At 40.7% G+C, this 20,935-nt stretch overlaps 2 protein-coding genes across 2 annotated transcripts in view; one reads left to right on the top strand and one right to left on the bottom strand.

Annotated features, from left to right (window-relative positions):
- The window catches only part of LOC148817010 (DNA topoisomerase I, mitochondrial), a 70,476-nt gene extending 67,101 nt beyond the window's left edge, over positions 1–3,375 (bottom strand). Inside the window, exon 1 of the mRNA XM_088938675.1 lies at positions 3,101–3,375. Coding sequence (XP_088794801.1) covers positions 3,101–3,287 — 187 coding nt within the window. The 5' untranslated portion in view covers positions 3,288–3,375. The remainder of the gene's footprint in view (positions 1–3,100) is intronic.
- On the top strand, positions 966–19,237 carry mlycd (malonyl-CoA decarboxylase). The gene is made up of 5 exons (XM_088938674.1): positions 966–1,816; positions 9,489–9,601; positions 10,975–11,131; positions 12,467–12,619; positions 18,186–19,237. The coding sequence occupies exons 1-5, from the start codon at positions 1,301–1,303 to the stop codon at positions 18,705–18,707; spliced, it is 1,461 nt and encodes a 486-aa protein (XP_088794800.1). The 5' UTR covers positions 966–1,300; the 3' UTR covers positions 18,708–19,237.
- Positions 19,238–20,935: the final 1,698 nt, after the last annotated feature.

The raw sequence follows: 20,935 nt of genomic DNA, 5'->3' as shown, positions 1-20,935 counted from the left end.
TCTAGCCCAGATTGGTTTCAAAATCAATACCCCAGTATGGTGACAGATGACACTACACTGCTGTGTCATACAAATGGGATGTTACAGTGGGGTCCTGACTGCTTCCTCATTAACGATCCAATGGCATTGTTTCTAAGAGTAGGGGTGTAAAACCATTGCTGTGGCTAAATTCTCCTCTCCGCTGGTTCAATCCTGCCTCACTAAAGATCAGTCATGATTCAACTGATGAATCAACTACACCCTTCACCAACGGAGCCCTGCGCTGGGACTGTGTATCGGGTGTGTATTGATTTCTGTATGTTATATAGGCGCTATCCAGATATTGCCCACCGCTGCATTTCAGTGGTTCCCCTCTTCAATGTGTAGCTTTGCAGGATTCTTTGGAAGTGTCATATAAATGCAATTCTTAACAATAAGTTAAACAGGTGAAACCTTCATATGACATTTCAAGTTCGGCATGAATGCATTCTCAGGATGTTAAATTTCAAAACGCGCTGTGGCTTCACTAATTAACACTCCTATTTTCAAAGCTAACTGCTGAATTTAAATAAATAGCACGAAGGTGGATATCAAAACCGTTATAATACTTCATCTCTGGCAAAAGCTATGGAGAATTTGTAACTCGGACAGAAAGTTCAGTAGATACAATCTACACTTATCACTGGGTATTCTATTTCATTATACAATCGAACATTTAAAAACGATTGATTACATGTTTTTTACATATCTTTTTGTCGTTTTGGTGTATTACAATAATTGATGCACTGAGAAGGCGTAAATGATCTTCCGTAATTTCTATCTAATCAAAAGCAAAAGGAAGCATTAGGTTAAGCCTTCAAAACGAGAAAAGATTGTATTGTCACAGTACTGCAATATCAGATAAATAAAGTAAATAGTAACCAAAGAACACAAACTCACACTAGGAGAGTTACTGATTAACTGAGGGAGGAGGAAATAATTTAAACGTCACTCGACAAGCTGATGTACCGATTTTCAGACTTTTAAAATAACTTATTGAGATCTCTCTGTTGGTAAAGCATTTTATACGACCCAAATATTTCGAAATGCAATATGATAAAAACAAGCAAGTTAGTTGCAATGAAATTCATGTAATGGCTAAACAAAAATATCTGACGCATTTAGAACTGTATCTGACACAACTCGGTTAAAATCCAGTCTCGCTGTAACCCACAGCAGCGGTCACAAACATGGGGCTGTCTCTTTAAGATACCGGAAGAGTTGCAGACTGCCGCCGGGTTACAGTTTATTTCTGTAAAAACTGCGAAACATCCAAAGGGCGATGATACGATTGAACGTCGTGAGGACGCTGCGCTACAGCCCAAGTAGCTGGCATCGCCGGAGAGTGATCGGCGCCGGAGCCCCGACCTGCGTCGGCCGCCGGTGCGCACACAGCATGGACGATATATTAAAGAGGACAGTGGCCCCCATGCCCACGTACGAGACCAGAGATAAATCCCCCCCACCGGCGGAGGCGAGCAGTTTGGAGTTCATGCGTTTCTACGGGGGTCTGGAAAGGCCGCAGAAGCTGGAGTTGCTTGACAAGCTGTCTGCGCAGTGTGGGGTGGATCACAGAGGCGTGTCGGAGCTGGCCGCCAAGCTGCTTGAGGCGCAGCACCGGGACCTGGGGACCGTGCTGCAGGTGGAGGACAGGCTGAGATACAGCCTGACGCCCAGATACAAGCTCTTGCTCAGTCACATTAGCCGAGTGGAAGGAGGGGTGAAGTTCTTAGTCGACCTGCGCGCCGACGTTCTTGAAATCATTTCTTCCCAGGCCTGCGACAGCCCACACATCAGGGTAATTACTGCCTCACGTCGTGTGGGTAGATGATACGGTGGCCAGAAAGCGCTGCCGAGCGGTTGACTGAAGAGTCATGCCTCCCCCCCCCCCCCCCCCCCTCTTTTTTATAAACGAATATACTGGAGATGTATATACAATGTATCTGAGGAAACTTCGATCGCAAAAATACCCCCTACCGCTTAGCATGTACTCCTGACGAGCGCCTTACTTTCTTTTCATAGGGTACCGTTGCGTCGTTTTATGTGCATAAATACAGTAAAACTTGACTGCATACAAATGGGCTCATAAAAGTGATTGAGATATATATAGATACATCTGAGTTATCGGTAGACTGCACTTTTTTCAAAAGCCTGTATGCACTAGTTAAAACGGCTATGCACTTATTCTTCCATAAATCCATACATTTTGTAAACTTGTACTTTACTTTGTAAAATTACCAAAAATAGTAAACAGACTTCGACATAATTTAAATCCTGCTAAAATTTCATTACTTAACAGTACATAAAGACTCAAACTGCTGTATTTTCCGACATATAAATGCTATATAGTGATATTTCTTAAACGGGACTTGGAATTGCTACTTGGAATCGGCATTTTTGTGTCTTGGGGAAAAACGTTTGCCTTCAGATGAAAATGAACGTGCAACGTACTGTATTTACAGTACATCTGCAAATTGTGTGCCCGAGCTGGGAAAAATCGTATAATTGAGTAGACACCCGTGTCTCACTAAACACGTTATGTTACCTCCAAGTTCATAAAAGCTTCCCCAAAAGAATCTAAAATGGCTAAAAATCCTTCGTGATATGAGATCAAGAACAGCTGTATGAATCTAATACTAAATGTCTCTGTAAGCTATTAAGTGTGGAATAATAAAATGATTTGATCTACTTACCCACTTAAGTGCAAGAAAATATTATCAACTATTATTACTCGTCTCTAGTTACCTGAGTGGTGTAACCCCTTTAGAGCAACACTTCAAAAATAGGAGGCACTAACTTGCCTCAGGAGGTCAAGAGTCTTTTTACAGCAAGATTTTGAGTACTAGGAATACTTTGTGAAAAGGCTTTTGAAATGCATAATTTGAATGCATGACTTAATAATGTAAATTAAGAAGAAATGAATAATGATTCTGCATTATAACTCAGGATAAACGATCAAAAAAGGTCAAAGCACAGATATCACACAATTGATATAACACTGTAAAAGGGTCATTTGCAATCGGTTTGCTTCCCTGTACTTTTTTAATATTCTCTGAATGAAATAAAAAAAGTTTGCAATTACCTGGTAAGGGAGAAATAGCTCGGGAGTATTTAAAATGACATTCATGTTCTCTGGAAACTTTCTTATTTCTCAAAAACTCGTTTTTATGCTTGTCCTTGGCAGTTGCCACTGTATCAGACAGCTCCATTAAAATATGCAGCAAGGAATTCAAATTTGCAGTTTCCCAATGTGTCCCGCTTGCAAGCATTAGTGTGCTTCAGTGGGAGTCGAAATGATTTGAAGAAAGTGCCTCAAACTGTCGCCCTTGGAATAAAATGTTGTTGCTCCAGAGCTAAGGGGCGCATATCAACAGATTAAAAAAGAGAAGTCTCCTGCCTCTTTTGTGACTGTTAATGCATTTAAACCTGTCCTCTTTTCATGCTAAGCCATCATTTTCACAGTAATCATTTGTAACAAAGTTTCCCACTGGAATACTCAAGGACTTGGTTTGTTTTCACTGCTGTTGGGGGGGGGGGGGGGGGAAACAGAATCTGCTTTACAAAGTCATTTTCGTCTGTTCATTATAAATGGTTAAAAGTGAAATGGTACATAGAGTCCAGGTATCGCTAAGGCTGAGAAATCGAATTGCTAATCAATTAAGGATCGCTTGCTCAGCTTCCACATGAATTTCCCTTTCCTCTAGCTACTTTCTGCTCTCTTTTTAGATTTAAAGACGTGATCTCATTCTTTTTTTGCCCTTTATCCTGCTATGTAAGCCCTTAGTTAAAATATCGTCTGTGGTGTTTTATGTAATGCATCATGGTCACATTAATCTCCCGGTGGAGTGCTCTGAAATGGTGCACAAGGCGGTTTGTAATTTTAAAGTTGGCATTCCTGCCACTTTAGGGCCACTTTCATCCTGGGAAAAGGGAGGTGTGTAGGATTTTCCTCGAGGCCGAGGCCTGGCTCCTTGGTACTTCAGTGGGCATCTTCTTGTGCAATGCCTTCTAGGTGCACAGCAAGCTGATCAGCTCAGTGTCCCGAAAATCCACATCGGAACGCTCTGTCTCTGCTGGTGGCGGAGGCAGTGGCGAATCGGGAATCACACAGGATACACAGGGCCCTGCTCACTGCGGAGCCAGTGTTCACCAGGAGAACTGATGCTGCTCTGAAAAGGAGGCACTGAGTACAGTAGGCGAGCAGAGAGCCGCTCCCCAAATCACTTACTCCTTATCCTCCCCCTGAGCACCTTGCCAAGTCCTTAGGAAAAATAGGAAAGGGGGGCTCACCACTCTGGGCTTCCCACCAAAATGGATTGGAAAAATGCATTTTGGACACTACCTAAGTCATATGGGCATGACCAGCGAGGAGTATGATATCTTATGAGGCACCACTCTCACAAAGGACCTAGATTGCTGGTGCAGTATAGATGCATAAATTGTGTATATTATTCTAGAGTTATATTGTAGCCTAACATCACACAGATACATTTCTCTGACAGACTGTGTCAGTGACGCGGCTGGGTTGTAGGACTCATCCTTACTATGAATCCCTGATCTTAGATGAAGTGACTTCAAATTACATTGGCCTAACTACATTAAACCTCTGAGTACTGTCATATGCGGTCGTCTATGCCGCATGCAAAATTTAATCCATAACTAGTTCCCTGTTGTACAGTACACATCACATCTGACTACACCACTGCTAGTGCTGCTGATATCCAGATGAATTATGTATGTACCTTTGTAAAATATACAGGTTTTTATGAGCCCAAAGGTATGTCATATATTTTAGAGTAGCATGGCATTCATTTCCAATATGTTCTGCGGAATGAGTACTCTAATATTAATATATACCAAACTAATTAAATGCCAGCGGTGGTTTAGTAAAAACTGTTTGTATCCAGCTCAATATACTCAGTGCAAGAGCATTTTAAATGAGCCATTTAATAAAAGGGCAATAAATGAGCAATGCTAATAAAATAGTTAAGCCTTTAATTTTAAATAAAAAAATCAATTAAGCAGTCATTCTGTCAATATATGTAATCATGTAAAGTAAAAACAGTTTCAAAAGCTACTGTATGTGGGTGTAGAGGTTTTGAATCAGGACTGAGAGGAAGTATACTTAAATAATATAAATATCAAAGACAAACTGCAGCGTAAATGAATCGAAATATTTAAAAAGGCAACATGTGGCTCTTTTAAAAATGACTGCTTTGTGAGTGAAAATTACCTTCTGCTGATAAATTTCATTTATGATTTTCTTTCCTTACAGCATCAAAATAGGTGGCATGCATAATAATATTACTATAAATTCTTAATATCCTAAACACTGTGTTCAAGAAATAAAAACGGAATACAGTTCTCATTATCATCCAGTTCCTATTTCCCTTGCGTTGCTGAACAATACCCCCCAGTGCTCTGGATGTTCTTGGTTCGTACTCGTCACTATCCTGTGTAACGCAGCAATGCTGTTTACTGGTTTTATTAGCTCTAGGCACATATCTGGCATCTTATGTAATTTTCATAAGATACTGTTGTTGCTGAACCACGTAAATAACCTGTTGATTCCTGACACAAAAACGGATAACCACTATTAGAATAATGACTTTTGTTTTTAGTTTAACACAATCTGTATGAAGGTATGAACCACAGAAAATGGATTTAAACATAACTATCGCAATAGTAGTTGTGTAAAATATGAAGGTGTAGGCTTACGATATAGTGGCAAAATCAATAATTATTGCAGCTGTTCAGATATAATATTTGAATGTACTTTTTTGCTCCCACCTGACTGTGTTTAATGCACTGCGGCTTGTAGATTCCCTTCAGTAGTGTTATGGAGCCTAGTTAGTGTCTTGGATTAGAGTGATGTTTTGCTAAAGGCGTATACAGCGTGTGATCTTTGGGCTGAAGATAGATAGGTCGAATTTAAGTAGCCTGTCCTTTCCCCTGAATCTTCTCCCTGCTGGAGTTCACATAAGGGAAATCCTCTGAAGGAAAAGGCAGTAAAAGCTAGTGTAGTATGCTAATTAGGTTACGAAGCAAAAAACATGTAGCTGAAGTGAGCAGTCAGTTGCTTCATTATATTTAGCTTGAAGTGCCTTGTGGTACACTCTCACTTCTAGAGAATTTTGTGTATGTTTTTTAAACTCCGCCTCTGCTATTACGTTAAATCCAAGCCATTGATTATCCTAGTCCTGTTACGTTAAAAGAGATTTAAGTCTGAGGAGCCTAGCAGAAAAAGGACATGACCCGCTCTAAAAAATGGCTGCACTTTGATTCTTTGATTCAAATTCTTTGATTCTTCACTTTGGTTTTTGTTTTCCTTAGCCTAATCCGATGTCAGTAGTCAGAAAAAATGCACAACCACTTTTCATGATTTTATCTCAGTAGCAAATTGGCCATTTTCCAGTTGACCCATCTTAATTGTCTAAAGAGTCAGAGGACAGCCGTATTTTTGCTTTCCCAGTATCATTTTAAACCCGAATCACTACTTTTCCATTGGGAACCAACTGTTTATTTTTAATGCGCTGGCACTGCAACTAATAAGGTACTTTGCCAGTCAGCGTCTTGTATCTGTTTTCATTAAAGCATTAAAAATGAACAAGCGCCAGCAGGATGGCATTTCTGAAAAATAACACAACTGTCTTTGAATAAATAAAAGCTGAGGTGTTTCTTTTTTTTGTCTCATGGAATACAGTAGAAACTTTCCTAAATCTGAGCAGGACATGGAGTGGAACTTGACTAAAAATTGCTCTTGCACTCCATATTTCAAGCATTATACTTGATTAATGCTTTTCTTTAACGCCTTTTCTTTTATTAGAGTCTCTGTCAAACAGAAAGCCATTATTGTTTTACTGAATTTGGAGTATTGAACTGCCAAGTAAAAAAGTTGATCGAACCTATGTCAAAAATGCAGTACATTATGCCCTACATTTCTCAGTGCTTTTTTGCATTCTCTTCAGTTTTAAACCTCCTTGAGAAAGAAGAACAAAGAGGTTTTCGATTTATACTTTTGTTCTATTTCTTTCTCAGCAGCCTAGAGAGTCGTTTGTCACAGAGATTCTGGGCTTCAGTCTGTCACATTAGTAGACAAGAAAAAGATGTTGTGAGGTGCTCACTTCGTTTGGTTTGCCAACAGGAGTGAGGAGAGAGGGGTTAAACATTCCTCTTCAAGGGCTTTTTATTCTATTACTCGTTCCTCTATTTCCACTGTGTCACGCAGGCTGATGAGGAAGGCACTTGCATTTCAAAGGTTTCACTTTGCTTCAAGGTCAATACAATTCTGACTTGGAATGTAACTTTCCTTTATATACAGGTAGGTAACAGAACCTGTTTCCAGAGGCGTGCAGTGGTTTCTGCTTTTATCTATGGCAATGAAGTATTATCTTTCAAAATTGTTTCTAGAATATTTTATTAAGCTCAATTTATCTGACAGTAGAGTGAAGTGGTTTTGCCCATCTGCTGTGATTCTGATAAAATGTTATGTGCTACAGTGAGGCCAAGACATTAGAAGGGGAGGGACAAATTGTTCAAAGTAATTCAACATACAGCAACACACTAAATTCAGCATTCCTGTTTACAGCTCCCTAGCGTCATCATAAATGTAACACAAGGGTGAAGCAGATCCCCAAAAATGCTGTTTCAAATATTCTAACTACTGTATGCAAATCATTGAATTATTAAAAGCCAAAAGAGCTTGGGGAGATGCTAAACATTTTTTTTAAAGTAGACTCCTGGCTTGGAGAAAACCAAACAATATGCTGATATCAGCTCACAGAGGAGCTCAATATGATAAACTGCAACAGTTCAGAACAGAGAAAATTGAATAATTTAAAATATAAGAGGAAATGAGAAGCAAATTGTTTGGTGAGTTGGAATGGGTAACCGGAGATGTTTGAGGAAAAGATTTAGAATAGATATGGAGACTTTGGTAATAAGCTAATGGGATTGGACTGGGGCATTTGTTATTTGAAGCAGGCAGACAGTACAGCAGAAAAAAAACTATACTGGCAGTGGGAGGTGGAAACTAAGTATTAGGTAACAAAATAATGCATATTAAAGTTAAAAATAGTTATAATAAGAAAACATCTTTCTCTTTTAAATGCAATGCCCGATTACTGTCAGTTTCTCCCAAGACAGAGCAGTTCTTAGAAGGTGCTGTTCTTTAAATGAGGTGTGGCTTTTATTGGGATTAACTTGGTGGACAGCAGTTGTAATGAAGTGCTTTATAGCTGCATAAGTTCTGTCTTAGAAACAAAATTACTGCTATAGAATATAATGGGTATTTTGCCTGTTTATCACTTTTGTCGTGTATTGCATCTGCGTTTGGCTACAAAGGAGCAAGTAGCTGTGAATTCTACACAAATATTTTCAGCTGTAATAGTGATTCAGCTTGAATTAACCTCTGCTTTTGCCTATTTATTGTTTATTCATATTGCTATATCTGTTCTAGGAGGTGATTTTTTTACTGTCACAGATTAACAGTTATTTCCATACACACAATACCAAAACAAGGCAGAATTGTGGAGAGGGGATTCTCATGAAAATTGCAGTACAAACATTTTAAAAACCTCTTCTACAGCTATCAGTGGGGGAGTGTCAGTGGCATGTTAAATAAATGCATGCTGTGTATGTCACTGCTATTTGTCATGCTCATTACCCATTTCAACCAGAATAGTTTTCTCTGAATGGTTTACAAAGCCCTGCCACCAATAATTGTACACAAAAAATGGGATGGTGCAACTCAATTATATTTCCCCAGTAATGCTCTCTCCTTTGGCAGGAAAATTATTTATAGAAGATACTTGTGCTGGAAAATTTGATGAGCAGGGCAAGGAAATCTGAGTTCATGTTTATGTTGCACGTCCAGTAAACCTACAAATTATCTCATCACGCTGACAATGCCCGCAGATGTAAAAATTCTCACATCAAGAGTGTGACAAAAAGGCATGTCAGGTAATGAGAAGAACTAATCTCACAATTTTTACAGTACCGCTTTAAAAAAGTGATCAATGACTTGAGTCCTGAAAGGCCCACTGCAGCAGAAAAGACTAGTTAAAATGATGAAATCTAGGTACAAGGACACGTAGAGGCCAGAGAGACTGAAAGGTGGTGTGGTGGCTCTGTGCCTGGAAGGTTGCCGGTTCATATCCCACTCCATTGGGCCCCTGAGCAAGGCCCTTAACCCCAACTGCTCCAGGGGTGCCGTATAAATGGCTGACCCTGCGCTTTGACCCCAAGCTTCTCTCCCTGTCTGTGTGTCTCATGGAGAGCAGGTTGGGGTATGCGAAAAAAGACAAATTCCTAATACAAGAAATTGTATATGGCCAATAAAGTGATCTTGTCTTAGATGAGGACTTCTGCTTTGACATGTTGCTCCATGAGCCCTGTCATTGGTTATGCCTTGACATTTCTGTGGCTCGGGTGGACCAGCTCTGATAAAGGCCCTGTTCTTCTCTCCTCAGGACCTGAACGGCGCTCTGAAGAGTCTGCTGTCAGAGTGGTTCTCGGCTGGCCTGTTGCAGCTGGAGAGAATCACCTGGCAGTCACCTTGTGAGACCCTCCAGAAAATTAGCCAGTAAGCCAAGTATGGTTTTTTGCCGAATGTTCTTTGTCCACACCTCAAGCAATATTTAGGTTGCAAGTTATTCATGACACAGTCACAAAGACCTCCAGTAAGTCAAAGGATTCTCTGTAATGCTTATAGGCTGCCTGCTTCATGTACAGTCCTTCATGCAATCGAGAGCTTTACGCTGTCAGGGTTGTAAATGGTTCATGCATTTGATACTTAAAGTTCCTCTTGAGCAGCAGTGTGGTGCTACTGTATGGTTGAGCCTCTGGACTCCAGAAGGTCATAGGCTCAAATCCCGAGTGCAGCAGCTGCAGTCATACACTGGTACAAGAGACTTCACTCTGTCTGGTCCATTACAGTGTCCTATATACTCTGTTCTCTCATTCTCCCTCTAAATGAGGGCCCTCATCTTACCTGTCTAGTTAAATAAAAGATTAAATGAAATGAAACCTGAAAGGTTTCTCTAGAAACATGAGAGTCTGGGATTGTAGCAACCGCAGTTGTGTCACTCTCACAATTAGGGTAAATGAACACGACCAGCTCGTACGGTTCTTTGTTCTTTTTAGACACTGTGTTAAATTAAGCTTCATACTTTTTGCAGCTGTGGAATTTTGCCCTTTTGATTTTGCAGAATCACTGAGATACATCACTGAGAATGAGACATGTAAAGACTGAAAAAAAAGGAAGTGGAATTATTTCTTAGCTGAAAAATTGAAAAGATTCTTCAGCCTTCAATGTTTACTTTTCACAAGACCATCTAATACAATTTAATATTGGGTCACATTTCCTTGTTAGGCCCATAATATATTGACACTGTTTGCCATTGAGCACAACGATGAACCTTGTACAAGAGAGAGAAAAAACGCTTTTACAGTTGAAACCGGCATGTAATAAAGATTCGGCTGGTTGACAAGCACAGCAGAACTACATCTTCTTCCTGTGCCTAGCAACCACCTGGCAGAGGCACCAATGAGGTGAATTGGAGGGGGGTTGAGGGGGCGCTGATTGGGTAAGTTGAAGTGTTAAAAGAAAAATAGCTGCTACTAATAACATTCTGTTTTTAAGAACTCCTATCTACAACAAGCTGGGCCATTTTTAAAGCTTTTTACCCCACAGCAAAAAAAAAGCCTCCCTGTGTTATAACCACCCCTTCCCTGTCAAATACTCTAAATAAATTCTCTTAAATACAGATTTGTTAAAATTGCTGGAGTTTATATGTGGTTAGAAAGCCTAACACACAAAAGGCTTCAGAAGTCAACCTCATAAATTTGTTCAAGGCAGCTGTCATCCTTCAAAGGAGTCTGTATGCCTTAGAGACATTTCTACCCCTGTTCAGCCAGGAACCATTGTGTGAAATGCATTTGTTTCCATGCTGGCAGGTATGAGGCCGTTCACCCTGTGAGAAACTGGACGGATATCAAGCGCAGGGTGGGGCCCTACAGACGCTGCTACGCCTTCACTCACAGCGCCATGCCAGGAGAGCCCCTGGTGGTCCTGCACGTTGCGCTTACAGAAGAGATCTCCGACAATATTCAGGTCAGGATCAGGAGAGAGCTGTTCTTCCGTGGTCTTCAGCAGAGTTTCAGACATGTCTCCCCTGCCTCCAGTATTCATCCATATAGCTATAATTTCTGACTGGTATTGGATTTAATTTTCAAATATCTATTTTTCTTAGGATGGCAGGAGATTTTGGGGGAATATTTACTGTACCTCCAGTCAGTACAAACTCAGTCTGCTGCCTCCTCAGTGCCTATTTGTCTGTCTGCACATTTATTTTTTTCACTCACAGTAATACAAAATGCTGTGAAAGGTTTAGCAAGAGAACTTAGGCTCCGGGCTTTCCGAGTGACTCACAGATTACGGGTTTGAGACTAAGTCATGTCACTAGCCAACTGTGACTGGTATTCCCAAGGCAGCAGGGCACAACTGACTGAGACCTACCAAGGGTGGAGTGATATCAATTGACCAAGACTGTCTCAGTTCTTAGCGACACAGTGCCCCCTGTGACTTCCCAGGTACCAGCAGGCTTCCAGTGTGCCTCTGCTCCAGTCAGTGCTGAAGCCCTGGTACGAGTCTGTGTCGCCTGTGACGTGTTAAAAGACAAGTGGCTTGAAGGTGGGCAGGTCGGAGGAGACTGCCTGCGCTTCCTCATGCTCCCCGGTTGCAGCGTTTGCAGCCGTCAGTGCGACTTGAAAAACACAAATGACGAATCGGTATGAGGTGGGTGTATCAGAAATAACTGGTGATTCTAAATTTATTAAAAAGAATACATAGCCTCAGGAAGGGGCAAAAACAACTTGGGGAGAAAGAAGAAAAACATGAAATATGTGTGGGAACACGTGGTAAGGAATCATCGTGCATAGACATCAGTGGAAAACTTCTCTCTGTGGAGAGTAATGACAATTAAAGCTATAGAAAAACAGAAGAAAAATGAAATGTTTCACATGTTATTGGTTTTGTGAATAGCCTAGTTTTTCAGTTCACCATGAAATTTGCTTAAATCAGATTACCTTTAAGCTACCTTAGCAATCACTGGAAAAACCTTTTTTTGTTGGGCTTGTCAGAAAGAGATATCATCAACCAGCCTTTATAATGGCTCCTCGACAATCTTGGTAATAATAGCTGTCAATCTCCCCAACAACAAAACGGTTTGGCCTTTTGTTTTTTTTAATTACAGTAGATGTGTCGTCAATTAAGATACTTGTCGCATTGAATTCACCTGTGCAAATTCATACACTTTTCTCCTGGGAAGGTTAATTAATTTGTATTTACGGGTTGAAAATGGAAGTTACTGCCCATGTACAATATAAAAATTTGAAGCATCACAAAATAATCCAAACCTAACCTGATCATTTACTGTCCTTTTGGTAGAGCATCGTTAGAGAGTTTTCATCTCTGGACGCGGAAGAAGATATCAAGAAGATCAATGCCGCCGTTTTCTACTCTATTTCTTCCACGCAAGCGGGCCTGCAGGGAGTGGAGCTTGGGAACTTCCTCATTAAGAAGGTGGTGCGGGAACTGCAGGTGGGCCCTGTGACTGGTCAGTAAGGGACGTAATGACGTTGTGAGCTTCTGTGAAAGAGTGTGCTCCTTCTCAGGCACTGCCCTCCCCCTGGCTTTCTGTGATCTCATCTGAGATCTAGACCCCACAGGCATGTGCCCTCGGAAGGAAAGGAACACACACCCTCTGTTTGATCCTCGTCAGAAGGTGCCCGACTGCACATCCACAGCAGGGGTCACTACAGCTACAGTATGTATACATACAGTATCCTATTCAGTGTTGAGAAGCATCTCCAAAGTGCAGAACGTCCTCGGTGCAGTCTGTTTTCCTGAAGAGCAGAGGGAAGTGAAGATGTGCAGGGTCAAGAGATGTAGGGAACATGCTTTCAGGGTTTAATATGAGACACATCCTATTGCTAATTCAGCTCTCCCCACAAAACCTTAGCAAGGTGCAGTATACTGAAAGGTGGGAGGACATACTTTCATTGCATGTCATAAATTAAGGTCTAAGCATAGCCAGAAAAGCAATAATCTTTTTTTTTAATAAAGTACCACTTTCATTAAATTAAAAAAAAATAATTAGAGCTATTGCAAATCTATGAAGATGCAGCTCAGAGAATTAATTTGAAGACTCAGAGGGAATCTCACTTAACAGAAATAATGCAAATTGAATTGGCCTTTAAGGATCTGTTCATATAATTAGTAACAACTTAGTGAGTGCCTATATTTCTCCTTCTTTAAGTTTTTATCCCTTGTAAGTTAATTAAGATTCCCTACTGGTTTCCCAGGTTTCCCAGTTGTAAGGTTATTTCAGTTAATCATAAGAAACTTGCATATGAAAAATGTGACATTAATAAGGGGGCAAGGTTAAGGAACTGTGTTTTCATCATTTTCACCTGTTTCATCTTTTTGGAAAATATACTATACGGGAAGTGATCATGACTGTATGAGTCATGATCACTTCAGTTAAAATGATATGACTGACAGTGCATTTTTTTGCCTTTGAAATACAATAAAACATTTTTACTCCCCTTAACATAAAAAAGCCACGGGACTATTTACAAGATCCACAGTTTTCAGTTAGCTTATCCATTAGCATCATCTTACTGTATTTCAATGGTATGTACAGGCCATTGTTGTGTAGAATCCAATGTTTGAGAAAAGCACCAGTCTGCCTGCTGAGATGATGTCACATGTACTGTATCAGCAGGAATTAAACAGTTTTAGCTTTAGGTTCTTGAGCTTTGGGTTGACGTGACATCTAGACATTTAAGGCTGTAGGTGTTTCTAGTCCATAGAAACTGTTTCTGCTGCCACATTGTTGATGATACAGTATGTGTAATAAAACCCTTTGTGCTGAAGGTCAGTAAAGGATATCACCTCCAACTGCAGGAGAAACTCAGTGGCCCAGGTGTAATGTCAGTAGCTCTCTCTCACCAAAGACTGAGTCCCGCCAAGGGTAGGATTGGGATAAATCAGTTAGGGCTCCCGAAGTGAAACAACAATCCTGCAGCTTGCAGAGTTACGAACGAGAAAGGTACCGCTAATCCAGTTGGTGCCAGCACTCCTGTAACTCTCCTGCACAGGTGTCAAAGGATGAAGTGCTCTGATGGACTTGCAGGTTGAAGGAGTGTGTCTAACCACCTGCGTTCTCACTGTGCTGTACAGGACAGGTATCTACTGTATGAGCACAAACGTGAAGATTATCCAGTTTAAATGGGCGTAAAATGGGAAATGCAGAAGAAATGTTAAACAAAATCCCAAGAGAAGGAAAAAAGAGTGTCAACAGTGGAATGGGCAAAGAAAGAATAAAAAGATTATTTTAAGTCTGTATATCAGTGCTCCAGGAATGCAAAAGTCCACTATTCAACCTAAGGTTTTTTTTCAGCAAAACATTTCCCATCTCTCTCTTCCCATCCTCTTCCTTTTCTGCACCTGCTGTCACACCTGCGTCCCCCAACGGTGTCTGCCTCCAGATTACATAACTGACACTGACATTTCAGCTTGTGAGCGCCAGGGGGATGAAAAATAATGAAATTTCAGCTGTCACCTTCAATAATCGGGAATGCAAAAAATATTCAGTGTCTGGGAGCTACCTTCTATTAAATGAGGAGTGAATTGAATGGAAAGCATGTGGCATTCGGCTTGATAGATTTAAATGACTTTTTTTTCTTTACATAAACAAAAGCATTCATGGAAGATTAACCCTCTCTTGCTGAGTGTGTTCGGATGTAGCCTCTGAGCAACTGGGAGCCACATGATTTATAGAGGAAGAGAGGATTTCACTGTGAGCTGACATATGTTTTGAAGAAAAATTGTCTTTCCAGTAGATCAACAGTGTATTTGTTACAGACAAGATATCACTTGTCCCCCAAATGGCTACGGTTTGGGGTTTTCAACCTTGTCTGGTTAGGAACCCCCTTTAAAGAAATACATGTCAATAAACATCCCCAAATTAAATAGAAAATCTAATTGAAGTCTGCAGTTATAAATAATGCTTATACATATTCTAAGATATTATAATCTACTTCAGATCTACCAGGCTGAATTGTACTTTTCCTCACACAGACTGGAAAGCATTACCAGAATTGTGATTACCTGAAACTACCGTCACTGTATACATAGGTAACAGATGCTTTCTTACTTCCCTACCTGCAGGAGGAAAAGCCTGTATTTATCTAGTGTTTTCACACAGTTTAAAATAGCGTAAGGAAGACGGGTGAGAGAACAATTAGGGAACAATGAGCATCGTATGGCAAGTTGTGAAGTAAATTTTGAAACTGTACTAAAGCAATATACAAGGAAACCAGGCTATGAAGGAATGAACTGAACCAGCTAGATAACATCCACATTACCCTGAAGGCCCTCTGGTCCTCTGGTGTTTGGGGGATCATGGTGACATTACCCAGACTGAAACTCACAACATCTGACAGAAATCAGCCTGCACCCCTAATGACCCTCCTTAATGACATTTAAGATACTCATGTTGCTACAGTATATGCTTGTGTTTACATACACATTGAATTAAACTAATTTTTGATTTCTTGACCTTTTTCTATTCAGAGTGTTACATTAGCGGGAAAATATATTCCAGCCATTATAATACCTTTGCCTCACTGACTACGCCTTACATTACATTAGTGTTCCAAAAGACATGCCTGTTGTCACTAACTGCAACCTCAATGTTCAAAAATGCATAGCCCTCATGTCCCAAGGGCACTGAAATGGATGTGCTGACAGATTTCTAACCTTCTCTGTAGAATGAAAGGTTTAAATACAACTTTCTTCCAGAACCTGACAGTGAAATAGGGCACTGCTTAGACAGTAATGAAATTACCTAGCTCTTTCTTAGTAACCTTATGAAAATCCAAGAGATTACTGTTCACTGGAGGGTGTCTGGCAGATTACATTTATGGAAAGGTTCAGTGGTAAGTGTTTTAATTTACAGATATCTCCACTGAGAAAATAGTAAGTGCAAACACATAAAAAATCATATGAATAAATGAATAGAATGAATATACCAAAGGAAAGCTCTTAAAATACATTACTGCCAATAACCAGGGTCAAACCTGCAGTCCCCAAAGGAGATGTCTTTTATTGCCAAGGAGGCTTACAGATGGCTTAATTAGCGGTTATTGAACTTCACATGCACACCTACATCTATGCCAGTAAATATCGGGGTCACAAAAAATGATTCTAATATAACAGAGAAGGAAAGGTCATAGGATATAATAGGGGTGAGGGAAACCACTTTCTAAGAATCATTCAGAATTGTAATTACAGGCATTGCAGCTCTTTTCTGTCTCCATAATGTACGCTGCTCATCCCACATTTCTTACTCAGTGACTCGATCATGTCTGGTGTTCTAATGCCAGTGCAGCTGTCGATATAACTGCGGGGACTTTATAGCGTAACTATACAGGAGTATTTCTAGCTTAGCTTGTAACAGAGCTGATTGCTGAAATTAAACACGTGGATAATTTGACTTTAATTCTTGAGCTGCTTCAAGATTTTTTCAAATTAATTACAGTAAAATTATCTAATAACTTACCTTCTCATACTGCATCTTAGCGTTTTTGCTTCACATGAACGTATGAATGACAACCGTAGTAGCTAATAATTAAGCTTGTTTAAATTGCATTAAGAAGAGTGCCGTAAAAAGAGGGAACAGAAACGGAGCCTGCTTAACACAGAACGAGACTGACAAGAGAAGTGTCTTCTTTTCAGCCTGGCTTTTAATGCCCCAGCAAGAAATGAGAAAACAAGAGAATTTAGCTTCCTAGTTCCTTTGATGAGATGATCTCGTGTGGATCTTGATATGCCTCATCTGCTACATTTCCTGAGTCAACAGTATGCCGATACTCTATCTGTTCAGCCAAGATGAACAGGGGCTCATTTCACCTCTTTCAGCTTAGTACGTGGTCATCCATCTCCATCACTGGCCTTGGTGAAAATGTCTGGAGGCTGTGCAATCTTAGACAGTACATTTCCATTCCCCGTCTGCTTTACAGTCAGAGTAGCCTTTTCAAATGGTGCGTGTGGATATATATTATGTACATGCACACTGTATATGTATATGGAGTTGATAGACTAAAGCACAATCCATCAAGTTTCAGGTTAGGGAATTCAGGTGATATTTATTTGTCATTCCTTACTTCCTAAATATGAGAAATGTAAGGGAGACATCCATATTATGTCAACCAAGTGCTTAGTGATACAACAAGCAGTATATAATATATAGGATTATATATCCTATATAAAGTCGTCCCTCCTACCTGTCATGGAATAGAATGTTTCCCTGAGTTTTTTTATGAGTCCGCACAACTTCATTTTCTCAAAGGGCACGGAGGTTATGAAGACAATATGATAACCAAAAGGTAATTAGTCGAGTGTGTGAAAGTACATGATAGCAACAACCTGATGCACCGACTAAACCTGACTCAGCACTGATGTGGAAAAGCTCTCAGAAAAGAGATGTTCTTTCAAGGCTAGTGGATAGCCATGTACTGTATGTATACTGTAATTCGTTTAACTAACTGCTTTTTTAATCTCTCTGAGGACCTTTGAAAAATGAGAGAATGGTTGCTCTGTATTTTCCAGTCATTTTTTCATTTTTTTTGCAGAGTGTCTGCTGCTTTATCTCATGAATCGGGATTGTAAATCAGAATATTTGAAATAGTTGAGTGTTTAGTCATGTTCTACAGACTTTAGTGTCGTCGCAGGGTCAGTCTTCCTGAAACCCAGTTATCCTACCAGGATGTTTTTGGACTGTAGGAGGAAACAGGAGCACCTGGAGGAAACCCACGTGAACAGGGGGAGACCATTCGAACAACAGGCAAATAGCACCCCAGGAATCAAACCCAGGTCCCCAGCACTGCGAGGCAACAGTGCCAACCACAGTGTCACGGTGCCACCTGAGAGAAGACTTCACTGTCAGAGTTTCTGCTTGATCCGACACTGTCCCTTCTCTCCCTTCGTTATTTTAAAGATAGCATAGGGGGCTTTCAGGAAAAAAAAATAGCAAGGGGGAGATGGTATTTTTTTTAACAGCCCTGCCTCGGTGACCCCCTCTCGCGTTGTGCTTTTCCAGGGCGAGTTTCCTCACCTGACGCAGTTCTCCAGCCTGTCTCCCATCCCTGGCTTTACCAGCTGGCTGCTGGGCCTGCTGAAGGGCGCGCGAGGCGGCGGCCTGCTGACGGGGCCGGAGTGGGAGGAGGTGGTGGCCGCGGCTGCGGCTCCGGGGCCTGAGGGCCTGCGGAAGCTGCTGAGCGACAACGAGTGGGTGCGGTCCGAGCGGCTGGTGGGGGCGCTCCAGCCCGCGCTGATGCGTCTCTGCGCCTGGTACCTCTACGGGGAGAAGCGCCGGGGCTACGCCATCAACCCGGTGGCTAACTTCCACCTGCAGAACGGCGCCGTCCTGTGGAGGCTTAACTGGCAAGCTGACACCAGTGCCAGGGGCATCACCGCCTCCTGTGGGATGATGGTGAATTATCGCTACTTCCTCGAAGAGACCACCGCCAATAGCGCCAACTACCTGGGGTCAAAGGTCATTGCCACTTCTGATCAGGTGCAGAACCTGGTTTCCCAGTTTCAAAAGATGAGCAAGCTCTAACGCATCTGCTGTCTGTTTCCAGGTAGCCTAGCAAGCCATGTTTGCAGGGTGATTTCGTCACTGGGAAAGGAACTGGAAAGGTCATTTCCTCCAACGTGTTTGTTTTCCTCTTCGCAGCTCATACAGGTCATTGATCATTTGTAATCACTCTTCAGGGCTTCTTTGAATTCCGTTGTCTCCGACATGTCTATTAATATTTACAATAAAGCTAGCTTTGTCTCTGAATTGATGAACAGGTGACAGTTTGTGCATGTGTGTGTTTGTGAGCAAGGTCAAGAAAAGAAAGGCTGTGAAATAAATTGTATTTTAATTCCTTCGTCAGCACAATGTGTTCCATACTTCACAAGACCTCCACCTCCAGGTTTTTGCTGTGACACTCAAATGTATTTATTCTGAGCTCTCCAGAAGAAAAACGCGCTCGTTCGACCTTGGCGTTTTTCTCCAGCAGGATTCACTTTACCTCATGGAGAAAAAGGAAGGGGGGGGGGGCTTCCTTTAAAGTTTGTATTGAATAAATGTATCAGTGTAAATAGACTGTGAAATAGCATTTTTTTTTTCAAAAGATGTTAATACAATCGCAGAGTCCTGGGGCACCCTGAAGTAAAACGGGATTGTAAAAAAAAAACATTCACTTCAAAAGAATGAGAACTGGGAAGGAGAGAGACAGCTTTTTAAAAAATAAAACATTGCAAAAAACAGCTTTTGATGAAGAATTCATCCTGCCTTGCATATTGTTACTGTACAGCTTTTGGAACACAAGACAATACAAAGCTGAAACTAAGAAGACCTCAAACTTGTGATCGGCCAGGTCAGTCTCCATGTCTTTGCAAGGATGTTGCTTTTTTACAGTAACATCCACAGCTCTGTTACCCACCCAGGAACCCCTTCTGTGCCATTAAAGTTCAGATTGCTACCCATGGTATAACTTTTAAGTTTCCTTATGATACCGAGCACTATACCACATTTGTAAAACAGTATTTTAGATAGGTCTAAGGATTTAGGAATATAGAAACGAGAAGGAAATTGTTTATATTGTCCCAGTCACAAAGCAGGAAGGGGCAGTGTGTCGAATAGCAACATGCTTGGCTGTAGTTCTCAGGACAGATTTGCATATTGATTAATCCTGATCATCACTGTTTACTATACTCTCTCTCTGAGATTTCACACATCACGAATGTCAATCATTTTTTAAAAGGGAGCGAGCCCTTTCATGGCTTTGATGAGGAGTTCCAGAGCATTCAGACATTTGGGGAATTAGACTTATGGTTTTGCAAGGAGTGACTGTGTTTCTATGTTTGAAATTTAAAATCTCCTTGAGTACTGCTGGAATTAATCTCAGAGGAGGGAATGGTTCAGGGTTTTGATGAAAGTGAAATAAAATGACCCTCCTATTTAAGCCTGATATAACAAGTCAACACGTAAGAATATCTAAAATACGCTTATAAGGGGGAAGGTTATTTTTTCATCAGTATTAATAAAACTGTCAGTCATGGGAGTGACATTTACTGTATATTGCTGTCTTGGCAGAACCTTTTTATTTTCAATTCTTTCAAACACAGTTTAATTCATATATGGGCCCCTTGATACTTGCCTGACTGAGCAGGCAAGCGACAGCTACACTAGGAAAGCCCAAAAGTTGTTTACTAATTTAATATTGAGATACATAAAAAGGTTGTGATTAAACTGACTTCAAGTTAAAGTGGATCAGAAAATAAAAACAGGACAGCAGAATAAAACAGAAAACCTATCTTGTGGTTTAGCAAACATTTCAGGAGAATTCATTCACAAATATCCTTCAGATTCAACTAGGGAAATTGTCATTCCTTTATCATTAATGCATCTATGTTCTTCAGTGTGAGCCATGAAAGATCAATTTTATTCCTATTGAACTCTAGACGATAAAGGCAAGTTTTATTTCATTTCACGTCTGAGGGCTGTTAGGAATTTGGTTGTAGACTTTATATTACAATAATTTCACAATCTCTATCTTTACTGCTGTTCAGAAAGTTTATTGTGTACTGTACCACTCTCAATAACTCCTCCCAAGCCTTACCTTGTTTTACCACATTTTACTCTGCTCATAGCATAATATACTTTAACTTGATCTTTATTTATATTTAACAGAAAAAAACAGCGTAAGTAAAAAGCAAGAAAATATGGCAGACGAACTGACCGTTGCCCCATTCAAAAACACATTGCAGTAAATCCTGAGAATGTTTCACAGTTGA

This window comes from Atractosteus spatula, chromosome 21, assembly GCF_055471065.1.
Source record: "Atractosteus spatula isolate fAtrSpa1 chromosome 21, fAtrSpa1.hap1, whole genome shotgun sequence".
NCBI classification, from domain to species: domain Eukaryota; kingdom Metazoa; phylum Chordata; class Actinopteri; order Semionotiformes; family Lepisosteidae; genus Atractosteus; species Atractosteus spatula.
This window is presented reverse-complemented; position numbering and strand designations above follow the sequence as displayed.

What these genes read in the sequence shown, in the direction of transcription:
- mlycd (XM_088938674.1), top strand. Translation starts at nt 1,301, where the DNA reads ATGATACGATTGAACGTCGTGAGGACGCTGCGCTACAGCCCAAGTAGC. An exon ending in GCGACAGCCCACACATCAGG is followed by an intron (nt 1,817 to 9,488) that starts GTAATTACTGCC and finishes TTCTCTCCTCAG; the next exon opens with GACCTGAACGGCGCTCTGAA. An exon ending in AGGTGGTGCGGGAACTGCAG is followed by an intron (nt 12,620 to 18,185) that starts GTGGGCCCTGTG and finishes GTGCTTTTCCAG; the next exon opens with GGCGAGTTTCCTCACCTGAC.